Here is a 12791-nt window from a genome sequence, read left to right as displayed (position 1 = left end):
CCAATAGTTTCACGTAGCTCTAGATATTAGTGGAAGAGTATCCTGGCGATATTAGCGCTTACAAATCTGCAACATTTATGGTGTATTCTTAGGAACAGAGATGTATGCACTATTTTGCTTCTCTGTTTCCCTATTTAGGATGAGTTCATGAAACTCCGCGAGGGATTGTTATATTGCCGCGATGAGGAGTTAAGCCTCCTGTGCAAAGAGGGCCTTAAGTGCAATGATGCTGAGAGCGATGCTGGCGGTAGCGTAGTTACTGGTAGGGCTTCCCAAGCCGGTCAGATCGAAGGTGAGTAGCGAAGCTGAAAACAATCCACTTAGTAGCGTTTGACGTCGTGAACATCAAAAGTTTTTTCTAATAGCGTCGCCCTTTCGCAGGCAATAGCAAACTTTCGAGTGTATTTCTGCCATGAAAAAGTTTCTCATAAAAAAATATCTGCCGTTCGGAGTCGGCTTAAAACTGTAGGTCGTTCTATTTGTGAGGCCAAACACCTATGTAACAGAAATGTACGCGCCCATCATTTATTTTTTGTTTTAGTAGCCTCTGACCACAGGTTAGTGGCGGCTACAGTAGGCGTCCGCCTTGCAACAAGCAGCTCGTGATATAAACGTTTTACTAGGATATGTCCATATACATACCTGGCAATTTCAGCGTGCAATTAAAGGTAGCAGCCCTAACATTGGACTAGAAAACCTGGGCTAATCCACCAACTTATCGATGAAAACTAATTCCAGAAACCCAAAAACAAAGTAGAGAAGAAGAAAATAATTCAGAACACACGTTGATGACCGAATTGGATATTGGAACGTACAATAGGTAAACTGGAACAATTAACAATAGAATTCCAAAGGTTCAATCTCAAAATCTTGGGCATCAGGGATTCCTTAAAAAAAAAAAATAAAATAAATAATTGGCGCGTACACTTCTGTTAGGTGTTTGGCCGAGTTCCTCCTCCTATTTGTGGTGTGCGTCTTGATGTTGTTCCACAAATGGAGGGACCTACAGTTTCAAGCCGACTCCGAACGGTAGATATTTTTATGAGGAGCTTTTTCATGGCAGAAATACACTCGGAGGTTTGCCATTGCCTGCCGAGGGGCGACCGCTATTAGAAAAATGTTTTTATTAATTTTGCTTTCTCCGAGATTTGAACCAACGACCTCTCAGTGAATTCCGAATGGTGATCACACACCAACCCATTCGGCTACGGCGGCCGCCGGGATTCCTTTAAGCTGAACAAATTGACAACACACGGAATATGAAAGGAGAACGGAAAGCCAGCTTTATGTCTTTGGTCTTTGTTGTTGTTGTTTTAGCAGTTTACCAGTCCCTGTCAGAGCGGTGTAGTTGCCGATCGCCATCGTCTAGCCCATCTAACGGTCCGATGAAACGAGCTGTTTCGACAGGTTGGACCCAGAGTGAGAGGAGCGTTAGGTGAGTGGGTTTGAGAGCGCATATGAATAGCTGGTTAGTATCGTACGGTGCACTTTCACATGTCAGACGTATATGGCATATTTAAGCACCGTAATCTTACGTTTGGTTCATCCCACAGCACCAGTTCTGCTCACCAAAGGTGGTCCACTGCACACATTATATCTGAACCTCAACCTATATATCAAGAAAGGTGAGGTTCTTATCCATTTAAAGTTTGAGAATAGGTTAAAATCATTTCAACCCTAAAGCCTCTTATCATTCGCTTTACCAGATAAGATTATTTTACATACATTTGAAATGCACCAGCTATCCAGAGGGAAACTTCGGAAGGAACAGCTACTGTCAGACATATATGATGATATATATGTATGTGTCTCGGGGACGATTCTAGATAGGTAGGAATTTAACCTACTGCTATTCGTTTGCAAGAGATGGTGGTTGGACTGCGATAACGCCATTCGAGAGTCGGGAATCTTTCAAAAGTGACGCCCTGATGTCAGTAGTGCGCAATTTCTAGACGGTACCTCGTTTTGTGCCATCTATGATGTTTATCAAGAGACAGATGTACAATTTTACACGATAGAGCAACGCGATAAAATTATTGAAAAATTATTACATCAACTAAAATGCACTGCCTGGTGTGGTTTTTGGACTGGTGGAACCATTTGCCTCCTTTTTCTTCGAAGATGAAAATGAAAGAGCTGTTGATTTCAATGGCCATCGCTATTGGACAACTTATTGAAGATTCTTTGTAACCCGAGCTTGATGGAACAGACATAGACGACCTTTATTTTCAAATGGATGGAACCACAAGTCACATAACCCGGGAAAACAACGCATCATTGCGATCTTAGCTTCCCGGTCGATTGATTTCCCGTAATGGTGACATAAACTGGTCACCCAAGTCATGCGATCTAACTCTACTCGACTACTCTTTGTGTGGTTTTTTGAAAATGAAAGTCTATGTGATAATTAAAAGCCCACAACAACTCCCAAGTCTGAAATGTAACATTCGGATCGAGATTGCAGAGCTCAATGCGCTAATATGTGAGCGAGTCCTTGAAATTGTAATTCACGTATGACAGCTTTTAGTGGTGTATAAGGTGGAACGATGAGTTAGACCAAAGCGCACTGGTTAAAACGGCTGGGTCATATAACAAGAATCTACGATACGAAGGCGCCGAAGAAAATTCTAGCAACCAGAGCATTCAACACCAGAGCAAGAGGAAGACCTAGAACAAGATGGGCCGACGAATTCAAGGAGGACATCAATAAACTTGAGGTAAGGAATTGGGAAAAAGTCGCAAGCGATCGAGATGTATGGAGGTCCCACGTGCAGCAAGTCGAAGCTCACAAAGAGCTGTAGTGTTAAAAGATGGTGATGATGGTTGCCGGTAGACGTGCTCATGGTGGACATATTACTTACTTACTTAGGTGGCCATAATAACTATTACCGAGCTACGGCCGACCTCACTAGCTCCCTCCAGGCGCCTCTGCTCCGCGCGCGCCTTCTCCAATTCTGTAGACCAAGCGAGCATAGGGTTTCCCCCACCTGGTCTTTCCACCAGAGCAATGGTCTTCCTTTGCGTCGGCTCCCTTGGACTTCGCCCTTTGGTCACGGCTCCCTTGGACACCTTCTTTCCTGGATCTTCTTCATCCATACGCACGACATGCCCTAGCCAATGCAGGCGTTGGATGGCGATGCCTTGAACTACGTCAATGTCGGCGTAGAGCTCATACAGCTCGTGGTTCATTCTTGAACGGTAGTCTTCGCCAACGCGCACAGGACCGAAGATCTTACGAAGAACTTTTCTCTCGAACACACCAAGAGCGGCTGCATCGCTTTGTGACACTACCCATGCCTCTGCGCCATAAAGCAACACGGGTATGAGGAGCGTCTTGTAAAGTTCAGTTTGGTCATGCGAGAGAGGGCTCGACTACTCAATTGCTTACTCAGCCCATAGTAACACCTATTAGCAAGAGTGATTCTCCGTTTGATCTCTAGGGTGATATCGTTGTTGCTGTTAACGGCGGTGCCAAGATAAATGAATTCTGGCACAACTTCGAAGGTATAGTTGTCCGCAATGACGTGCGTTCCTACACGTCGTGTGTTCCGCGTTGTAGACAGCATATACTTCGTTTTACCCTCGTTCACCGCCAGACCCACTCGTGATGATCCCTTTTCGATAGCAGAAAATGCAGCGGTAATATCTCGCTTACAGCGGCCGATAATGTCAATATCTTCGGCGTACGCAAGGAGCTGGACACATTTGTAGACAATTTTTCACGTAATTTTTCATATATAATTTTTAAGGGCCGTATTTTAAATAAAAATAGTGAAATCTGAAATAAACTAAATATTTAAATGTTAGTCCGCGACTAATAGCGGTTGCCCCTCGGCAGGTAATGGCGGACCTCCGAGTGTATATCTGCCATGAAAAAGCTCCTCGGAGTTAGCTTAAAACTATAGGTTTGTCCATTGGTGGAACAACATCAAGACGCACACCACAAACAGGAGGAGGAACTCGTCCAAGCATCTAAGAGAAGTGTACGCATCCTTTACAATGAAATATCAAGAAAACCTAAAATTCACTCGAATATCATTAAATTCATAAAATGCAGTAGATATAGGAGCATTTCTGCCATATGTTGTCCCGACGTTTTCTGGTAAAAATTTGTGTGAAGTCCTCAAAGGACTGGTTATCCAGTTGGGGCTTTTCAGAGTCTTCTTCTTCTTCTTTATAATATTATACTTTAGGATTAAATCCTGTTCTTCAACAATTTTTGTACAAGCGATACAATTTGTTTGGACTCTATTGTATGTAAAAATGTTCAGTTATCAATAGAGCTGCATGTCCAACACTCATTCGAGCATTTGAGAGGGCATCCAGGTAGCCTCGTAGTCATCGGTTTTCCCGTCATTACTGATTTAGCCAATCTATTGTCGGGCATGTGTAGTACATGGTTTTCCCATTTCCTTTTTCGTCTTCAGCTCCACCTAGCAGTGCTTTATGAGTCGCATATCCCGCTAATCTCTGCGCTTCGCATAAGATCTCTGCGAGTATGTCCTGTAATTGATCGCAATGTTGCCATCTCAACCTTGTTGTTGTTGTTGTAGTAGAGTACTAAACCCTGTCAGTGCAATGTAGATTACCGGTCGTCGTCGTCTAGGTCATCTAACGGTAGACCCAGGAAATTTGCTGTTTCGACAGGTTGGGTCCAGAGGGTGTTCGATGAGCGGGCTTGATGAGGCATGTGAAAAGGTTATTAGTATCGTGCGGGGTGCCTTCACATGCTCCATCTCAACCGTGTTCATTGCTTGTTGTGCTGCTCGAGTTTCAACGGCATAGGTGAGTAATTGTCAGAGTAAACCTAAAACAAACGGTCTGCTGGAGGAGCTGAAGCGGATGACGTGGCACTTATTGTCAGAGGCAAGCTTCTAGACACTCTGATGGAACTGATGCAGGGTTATCTGAATCTAGTTATAAATTGGACCGCAAATTGCGGCCTATCGATAAATCCTCTGAAGACGGAGCTCGTTTTATTAACGAGGAAATACAAAATACCAAGAGTGTTTCTCCCCTCAAGAGCGGGCGCTCCGTTGGTGCTCTCTGACAAGGTGAAGTACCTGTCAAGTATCCTTGACAGAGGTCTTACGTGGAAGCCAAACATTGAGAGAGAATCAGGAAGGCAACAGTCGCCTTGTATGGTTGCAGAGGCGCTATCGGCAAAAAATGGGGCCTCTCGTCTAAAGTCACTTTTTGGCTTTATAACACGATAAAAACAATCTTGCTATACGGAGTCTCTGCCTGGTGGAACTCGCTAGAAAGGATGGTATCAGTTAAGAAGCTGGAGAGGGTACAAAGGTCTGCCCTCATTGGAATCAGTGGGGCGCTTCGTACCACTGCTACTCTAGCGCTTAACGCTATGCTGAATGTGGCGCCCGTGGACATTGTAGGAAAAACTACCGCTGGACGCGCCGCAATCAGACTAAGGTGTTCGAGCCATAGGCTAGACTTAATTTACGGACACTCTAGCATTCTTAAAAACTTTGAGTTCATCCCCATGGTGCTGGACCACTGTACATCCACGCTAGGTCGGAACGGACCTTTTTCTACTCACATTCCCTCAAGAGATGAGTGGGCGGGATGCAACATTTGGCGGCAAGGCATGGCAAACATGTTCACGGATGGCTCGAAATTAGACGGAAGGGTTGGTGGGGGAGTATTCTGTAAGGAGCCTCCCATCAAACTTAAATTTAGGCTTCCGGACCACTGTAGCGTTTTCCAAGCGGAGGTATCCGCAATTAAGGAAGCGGTGGACTGGTTGCTTAAGTCCTCAATTACTGTTAAGGAAGTAAATATTTACTCCGATAGCCAATCGGCAATTAGGGCCTTGGGCTCGCTGTTTGTGCGTTCGAGATTGGTGGGGGAATGTCTGGCTTCTTTCTCGATTGCATCCGAATACTTCGTCATCAGGCTCATTTGGGTTCCCGGGCACAGCGGTATAGAGGGAAACTGCTGGGCTGATGAGCTGACTAGACAGGGAACTTTGGATACGGTTTCGTCGCGAAATGAGAGAATTGTGGTCTGCTCCTTTAAAGATGGGCCTCGAGCCAACTCAGCAAGCGCTGGGCTAGCGCGCAAACGTGCAAGGTCGCGAGATCCCCAGCTCTCGAATTTGGTGGGCATTCTTACCGGACATTGTCCGTTAGGTGTTCATGCCGTGAGACTTGGGATTGCCTCAACTCCGTTCTGCAGAAACTGTCTGGAGGACGAGGTGGAATCTTCTCAACACCTTCTTCTCAGCTGCCCTGCTCTCGTCTGGCAAAGACTTAGACATCGGGGCTCTCACTTTTTCACTACGCCTGCGGATATAAAAAAAAAATAAATAATTGGCGCGTACACTTCTGTTATGTGTTTGGCCGAGCTCCTCCTCCTATTTGTGGTGCGCGTCTTGATGTTGTTCCACAAATGGAGGGACCGACAGTTTCAAGCCGACTCCCAACGGCAAATATTTTTATGAGGAGCTTTTTCATGGCAGAAATCCACTCGGAGGTTTGCCATTGCCTGCCGAGGGGCGACCGCTATTAGAAAAATGTTTTTATTAATTTTGCTTTCACCGAGATTCGAACCAACGACCTCTCTGTGAATTCCGAATGGTAATCACGCACCAACCCATTCGGCTACGGCGGCCGCCGTAAATATCATACATTTGGTGAAGTTCATCAGTAGCTTGTTGCGGCTAACTACGAACGCAAATCAGCCACCGTCGGCATCGACGTAAAATGTATGGTCATCATCGTCTCAAATCCCAAGGCTCCTTCTTCCTTCCCTTCTCCTTTCTCCTCTCCCTTGTATGGCACCACAACGGACGAATTTTTAATATTTGTCCAAGTGAGCCCGTAGCTAGGGCAGCCATTTAACCTAAACCCAATATTGCTCTCTCTCTCTCTCTCTTTTGGTATGCGAAATTTTCAAATATTTAAGATGTCCGCTTGCACACGAATCAAATTTATTTTATAATGCACCTTTTCAGATAGGTCAGGTTAGGTTGACCTGGCTGGCTGAAAGCCACCACACAGACCTATTGGTCCTTGGTGCTACCAGATGGAGCTAGACCTTTACGTTTCTTTGTAGTAGATAACTTGTAATACGTCTGCCTCTTTGCGAATCTAAGTGAAAAGGTGACTTTTCAGACAAATTAATGTGGACTTGACTCTACCGGACTGCCCTGATTCTGAAATTGTTTTCCTTTCCTATTATTTTTTTTCATCTCACGATTCACAATAAAACGCAGAGTTCATCTTGAAATTAATTTTGAAAATTTTGGTAAATTAGCGCAATCTATAATATTTTTGCTTACATTTATTTATGCACATTGATACATACAATATGAAACCTTCAGTACTCCAAATACTTAGCCCATACATACAATCAATACATAGAAAAATACATGTAAAAAACATATGCACTCGTATTATATCTAAGTGTAATGGTAATAAATAGTTGCAATTATAAATAATTGCCCTCATGAATATAAATATAAATACTATGCTTATGTGTGTGTGTGTGGGTGTCTATAAATAAGGGTGCAGCGCACCCATTTAGCGTTTGAACTTTTCTTCCAATGAAAAATATTCAATAATTTATTTGTACATCAAGCAAAGCTTAGCAACTCTCAAATCAACTAAGTAATAAATGTTTGCTGCAGTTTTATAAAAAGCCGCTCGAATACATTCCGCTCATCCACCATCCTGAGTTGAGTTCTCCTCAACGTTAAGTACCAATGGTCAACAGCTGCCATTGCTGCCGCGTGTCGAAATGCTCATGCGACGCTCAACCCGATTGGTGTGTGTCATCAAGCAACCAGGGGGCGGGTAACGCCAGCGACGCGGACGCGACAATAATGTACCATCGGTAGAGGCTCTACTCCGGAATGGTGTATTGATGTCGATGCGCGAGCTGTGTAAGCTGTCCGAGCCGAGTTCGTCGGTGGACCCGGCATGATCATTCTCCTTAAGGCAGGCATTGCCTACAAAGTTTAGAAATTATGTTAGTAATCAGAGATTTACTATAGCTGTATGGGGGGATTTTATTTGGAGCTTCTTCCTTATTAAAATTTACCAATTATGAAGAAGGATCTGCGTGTTCCGTTGGTAAGCGCCGCCGAGTCATAGAAAGAGCAACTTGAGTCGGGGCTTTGTATTGATGTGGATGTATTTTGTACATCACTGGTGGAACGTTTCAGTTTGGGAAACTTGCTGAAGACGCGCCAAAAGCGAAATACATCGCGAAACACTGATTGAACCTGAAAATAAGTTTTATATGTATAAGATTACCCGGCTTCTCAGTACGGAAATTTATTTAAATTTAATACACTCACTTGTTCTATACTCTCTCTCACAGAGATCTCATGAAAGCAGGCACATGATAGTTCACGAAATCGGCGTTGACCTTCCTCAAGACTTACCATTCGATCCTCCGTTTGATCGGTTTTGTTGCCCACTAAGATTACTGGCACATGGGAGAGAGAATCCTGTAGAGAGAGACCAATGCTTAACTTAAGCTACCTGAGTTTCTGAGTTTGTGTATGGGCGCGTGCTCTCTAATCTAAAGGGTGGTTAAATTTTAAGGGCCGATGTTGAATGTGAACCACACCTAAACGTCAAGCTTTTACTGCATTTCATTTGATATTTTTCAATTTCAGACGAACTCAATTTGGACCAGTGAGAGATACACAATCGAGCAACGCGTTAAAGTTATTCAGGCTTATTATGAAAACGGGCGTTCAAATCAAAATGCATATTCGTGAAGAAAATCATCTTCAGTGATGAGGCACATTTTCACATCAGTGGATTCGTCAATAAGCAGAATTGCCGCATTTGGGCGAATGATAATCCAAGAGTGCTTGCCGAAATACCAATGCACCCACAAAGAGTGACTGTTTGGCGCGCTTTATGGGCCGGCGGCATCATTGGGCCGTATTTTTTCCAAAATGAGGCCGGTCAGGCAGTTACTGTGAATAGTGTTCGCTATCGTGAGATGATAACGAACTTTTTATGGCCCGAATTGGAAGTTATGGATGTGGATGATATGTGGTTTCAACAGGACGGTGCCACTTCTCACACAGCTAACGAAACAATGGCTATTTTGCGCGAAAAATTTGATGGCCGAATAATCTCACATCGCGGTGATGTCAATTGGCCGCCAAGATCATGTGATTTGACACCGTTGGATTTCTTTCTTTGGGGTTATTTGAAAGAAAAGGTATACATCGATACGTCAGCAACAATTCAAGAGCTAAAGAATGAGATAATTCGGCACATTAACGGCATAGAACCTCAATTATGCCTCAACGTCATCGAAAATTTGGACCATCGGATGGAGGTGTGCCGTCGAGGCCGTGGCAGTTATTTGGCCGATATTTTATTTTATACGTACTTGAGCCATACCAATATTATCATAATAAAGAGAAATGACAATAATTTCTTAAAAACTTTGTATTTTATTCAAAATCAACACCGGCCCTTAAAACTTAACCACCCTTTATAATCTCACCCTAGCCACCCACCTTACTGCTTGAGCCCAGTTTACGGCGTCGTTTAATATAGTTGATCAAAAACTTCAGCCGATTGCATTCATCAAAACTACATTTATCCGTAACTGAGTACATCAGTATGAATGCGTCCGCCCAACGTATGTTAAACTCCAAGCGTTCGGGATCCTTATCCTGGAAGATTGTTGTTCGTAGTTATAGAGCGATAAAAATAAAATTTACATTTTTTTTACATTTTTACTTACATCCGGGTCGTCAGCGGCGTCCAATATATCAAACTGTATGAGTTCATTGTCAAATGTGGTGTTATGTGTATACACCTGCTCCAGGGTGGGGTCGTATTCGCCAATGAAGCGACGTGTTATGAATCGTACAACCATAGCTGTTTTAGAGAAAGCAGAGAGTGAGAACATAAGAGATTACTTGCAAATAAATGCAGTTAGAAGGAGAAAGATCAGATGGTTAGTTGACGTGGTGAATGCTACTAGTGATTTGAAAACATTTTCAGGAAGGGGTATTTTTTAAAAATTTCACCTCCTGAGTACATATAGTTCGGACTACATTTGTGCTTACCTGATTTTCCAACTCCGTTCTGTCCCAGCACAATCACTTTGACTTGTTTATGCTTTGTGGTGTGTATTCCCATTTTGGCAAAGGAAGATTTCGGCGATGTGATATTCATTATGCGAAAGCTACGTTAAAAGTTACCTTGAATAGTAAAGACAAAGGAACATTTAAAACTTTTTTCAGTCATATAAGAGGTAGAAGATGGTAGGTCAAATAAGTTTAAATTATGTAGATAAAAGCATTCGAGTTAAAGCAAGGTGTGCCCCAATGGATGAACTTAGTTGTTTTTAACACACTTTTATTAGGACGGGTTGTATGTATGTATGTATGTATGTATATATGTATGTAACGGAATCTTTGAGCTTAATTTTCACTGGCTTCTAAACATCTGATCGACTTGAAATTTTGCACACCTGTCAAGGACCGATGACAATGCAATAATTTGATAAAAATTTTCCATTATCCTTATTGGGATTGCCAGGATTAATATTTTCTTTTTTTACCTGTGGGCAAAAAGTAAGGTGAATTTGGTTGTAAAATGAAATATCGTCATTTATTCTTGTAAATCAATTTCATCCCCTTCAAAATAATGCCCTCTCGATGAAATACACTTATGCCAACGAGTTTTCCAATCCCCGAAACATGCCAAATAGTCCATTTCCGGTAGTGGTTTCTTGAGTTTTGGGAATAGCCAGAAGTCACACGGAGCCAAATCAGGCGAATACGGTGGTTGCGGAACGATATGCGTGGAATTTTTGGCGAAATAGTCACGAAGAACGAGTGCAGTGTGAGACATGTGAGATAAATTTTCCATTATCCTTATTAGGATTGCCAGGATTAATATTTTATTTTTTTAACACACTTTTATTAGCTCGGGTTGTATGTATGAATGACTGTAACGGAATCTTTGAGCTTAATTTTCACTGGCTTCTAAAAATCTGATCGATTCGGAACACACAACATAGATGACTAGATGGGAAACTCTTTTTCTCGTGAGAGCGCTGAAAAATGTGCATTTTTTATAACATTTGCCAATATTGCCATACCGGTAGAAACATGAATTGGATATTTTTTTAATCAAAAATTGGTAATTTTTAGTTTCCACACCACCATTGAGGTTAGTATTTAGTGTGCGGTTGTGTAATAGTATATTACTCGTAAACACCTACATATACTAAAAATAAAAAATAGTTAAAAAAAAACTAAAAAAACACGCTTTTATTGCTAATCGAACTAAAAAGTAGAAAATAAAATATAGCTTAAAAAAACTAAAAAAACACGCTTTTATTGCTAATCGAACTAAAAAGTAGAAAATAAATTTTAATGACAAAGGGACCTATAATGAAGTAATAGCAAATCGAAGGATCAGTCATAGTCAACTACCTCAGAACAGAATTATAACAAAAATTAAGATACAAATAGAGTAATTCAAATTAGAGTTAAAAGCGTGGGATGCATTTTGCTTCACTTTCATAACCTTCTGTACATAGGTAGCTGCCAATAGAATGATTGTAATATTTACTATATCAAGCATCCCACGCTTTTAACACTAATTTGAATTACTCTATTTGTATCTTAATTTTTGTTATAATTCTGTTCTGAGGTGGTTGACTATGACTGATCCTTCGATTTGCTATTACTTCATTATAGGTCCCTTTGTCATTAAAATTTATTTTCTACTTTTTAGTTCGATTAGCAATAAAAGCGTGTTTTTTAGTTTTTTTAAGCTATATTTTATTTTCTACTTTTTAGTTCGATTAGCAATAAAAGCGTGTTTTTTAGTTTTTTTAAGCTATATTTTATTTCATTTAGAAAGAGTAATTGATGCTACACGAGGTGTGTTCAAAAAGTATCACGAATTTTGAATTTTCGCAAGTCACGTATATTCAAATTTCGAGTTTTTGTGGCGATATGTTGGTACTCATGCCTCTCACTCATGCCGACGAGTTCAGCCTTTTTGAATGTTTAGTTAATTGTTGACATCTGCTTTGCTTGCACGTGTTTCGGCTCGTCTTCGATTTTTACCTATCCAAAAAGATTGATCAAAGAACCTGTATCAAATATTGTGTGAAAAACGAAATTAAGTGCGCGGATGCATTCCGAATGCGGAGTGCGACTCATACGGAGAAGCTACTTTGGACCGAAGCAACGTTTATCGGTGGTACAAAATGTTCTCAGAAGGCCGAGAAGATGTGAACGACGAAAGGCGTGCCGGACGCCCCAGTGAAGGAAATGGTATTGGCCAATCGTCGAATCACCGTTAGAGAAGTTGCTGATGACCTAGACATATCGATTGGCTCGTGTCATTCGATTTTTTTCAATGATTTGGACATGAAACGGGTCGCCGCAAAATTCGTACCAAAAGCAGCATCGCATGAACATTGCTAACGAGATGTTGGAGTCTGCTCGCGACGACCCAAATTTGCTCCAGAGGGTCATAACTGGTGATGAATCGTGGGTTTAAGGTTATGACGTGGAAACCAAAGCTCAATCCTCTCTATGGAAGCTGCCGCACGAATCAAGACCGAAAAAAGTGCGCCAAGTTCGGTCGAATGTAAACGATTTGCTTACCGTTTTCTTCGATTGCAGGGGCGTTGTGCATCATGAGTTCTTGCCACAAGGTAAAACCGTCAATAAGGAATATTACCTGCAAGTTTGAGGCAATTGGCGCGAAGCAATCCGCCAGAAACGCCCCGATTTGTGGAAGAACAAAAATTGGCTCTTGCATCAC

The 12791-nt window shown here is 42.0% G+C and overlaps 1 protein-coding gene across 3 annotated transcripts in view; it reads right to left on the bottom strand.

Annotated features, from left to right (window-relative positions):
• Nucleotides 1–7236: 7236 nt before the first annotated feature.
• The window catches only part of LOC129247233 (ras-related and estrogen-regulated growth inhibitor-like protein), a 73957-nt gene continuing 68402 nt past the window's right edge, over nucleotides 7237–12791 (bottom strand). For 2 of the 3 annotated variants that reach the window (XM_054886274.1, XM_054886273.1), the window contains exons 2-7: nucleotides 10067–10201; nucleotides 9727–9875; nucleotides 9509–9667; nucleotides 8321–8473; nucleotides 8062–8245; nucleotides 7237–7969 (exon numbers count right to left, since the gene is read on the bottom strand). In XM_054886274.1, the coding sequence (XP_054742249.1) occupies nucleotides 7728–7969; nucleotides 8062–8245; nucleotides 8321–8473; nucleotides 9509–9667; nucleotides 9727–9875; nucleotides 10067–10175 (996 nt within the window). In that variant the 5' untranslated portion in view covers nucleotides 10176–10201 and the 3' untranslated portion in view covers nucleotides 7237–7727. The remainder of the gene's footprint in view (nucleotides 7970–8061; nucleotides 8246–8320; nucleotides 8474–9508; nucleotides 9668–9726; nucleotides 9876–10066; nucleotides 10202–12791) is intronic. The other variant, XM_054886275.1, reaches the window with a different exon arrangement.

The sequence above is a fragment of the Anastrepha obliqua genome, chromosome 5 (genome assembly GCF_027943255.1).
Source record: "Anastrepha obliqua isolate idAnaObli1 chromosome 5, idAnaObli1_1.0, whole genome shotgun sequence".
NCBI lineage: Eukaryota > Metazoa > Arthropoda > Insecta > Diptera > Tephritidae > Anastrepha > Anastrepha obliqua.
Note: the sequence above shows the minus strand (reverse complement) of the source record. Positions and strands in the feature narration are given on the sequence as shown.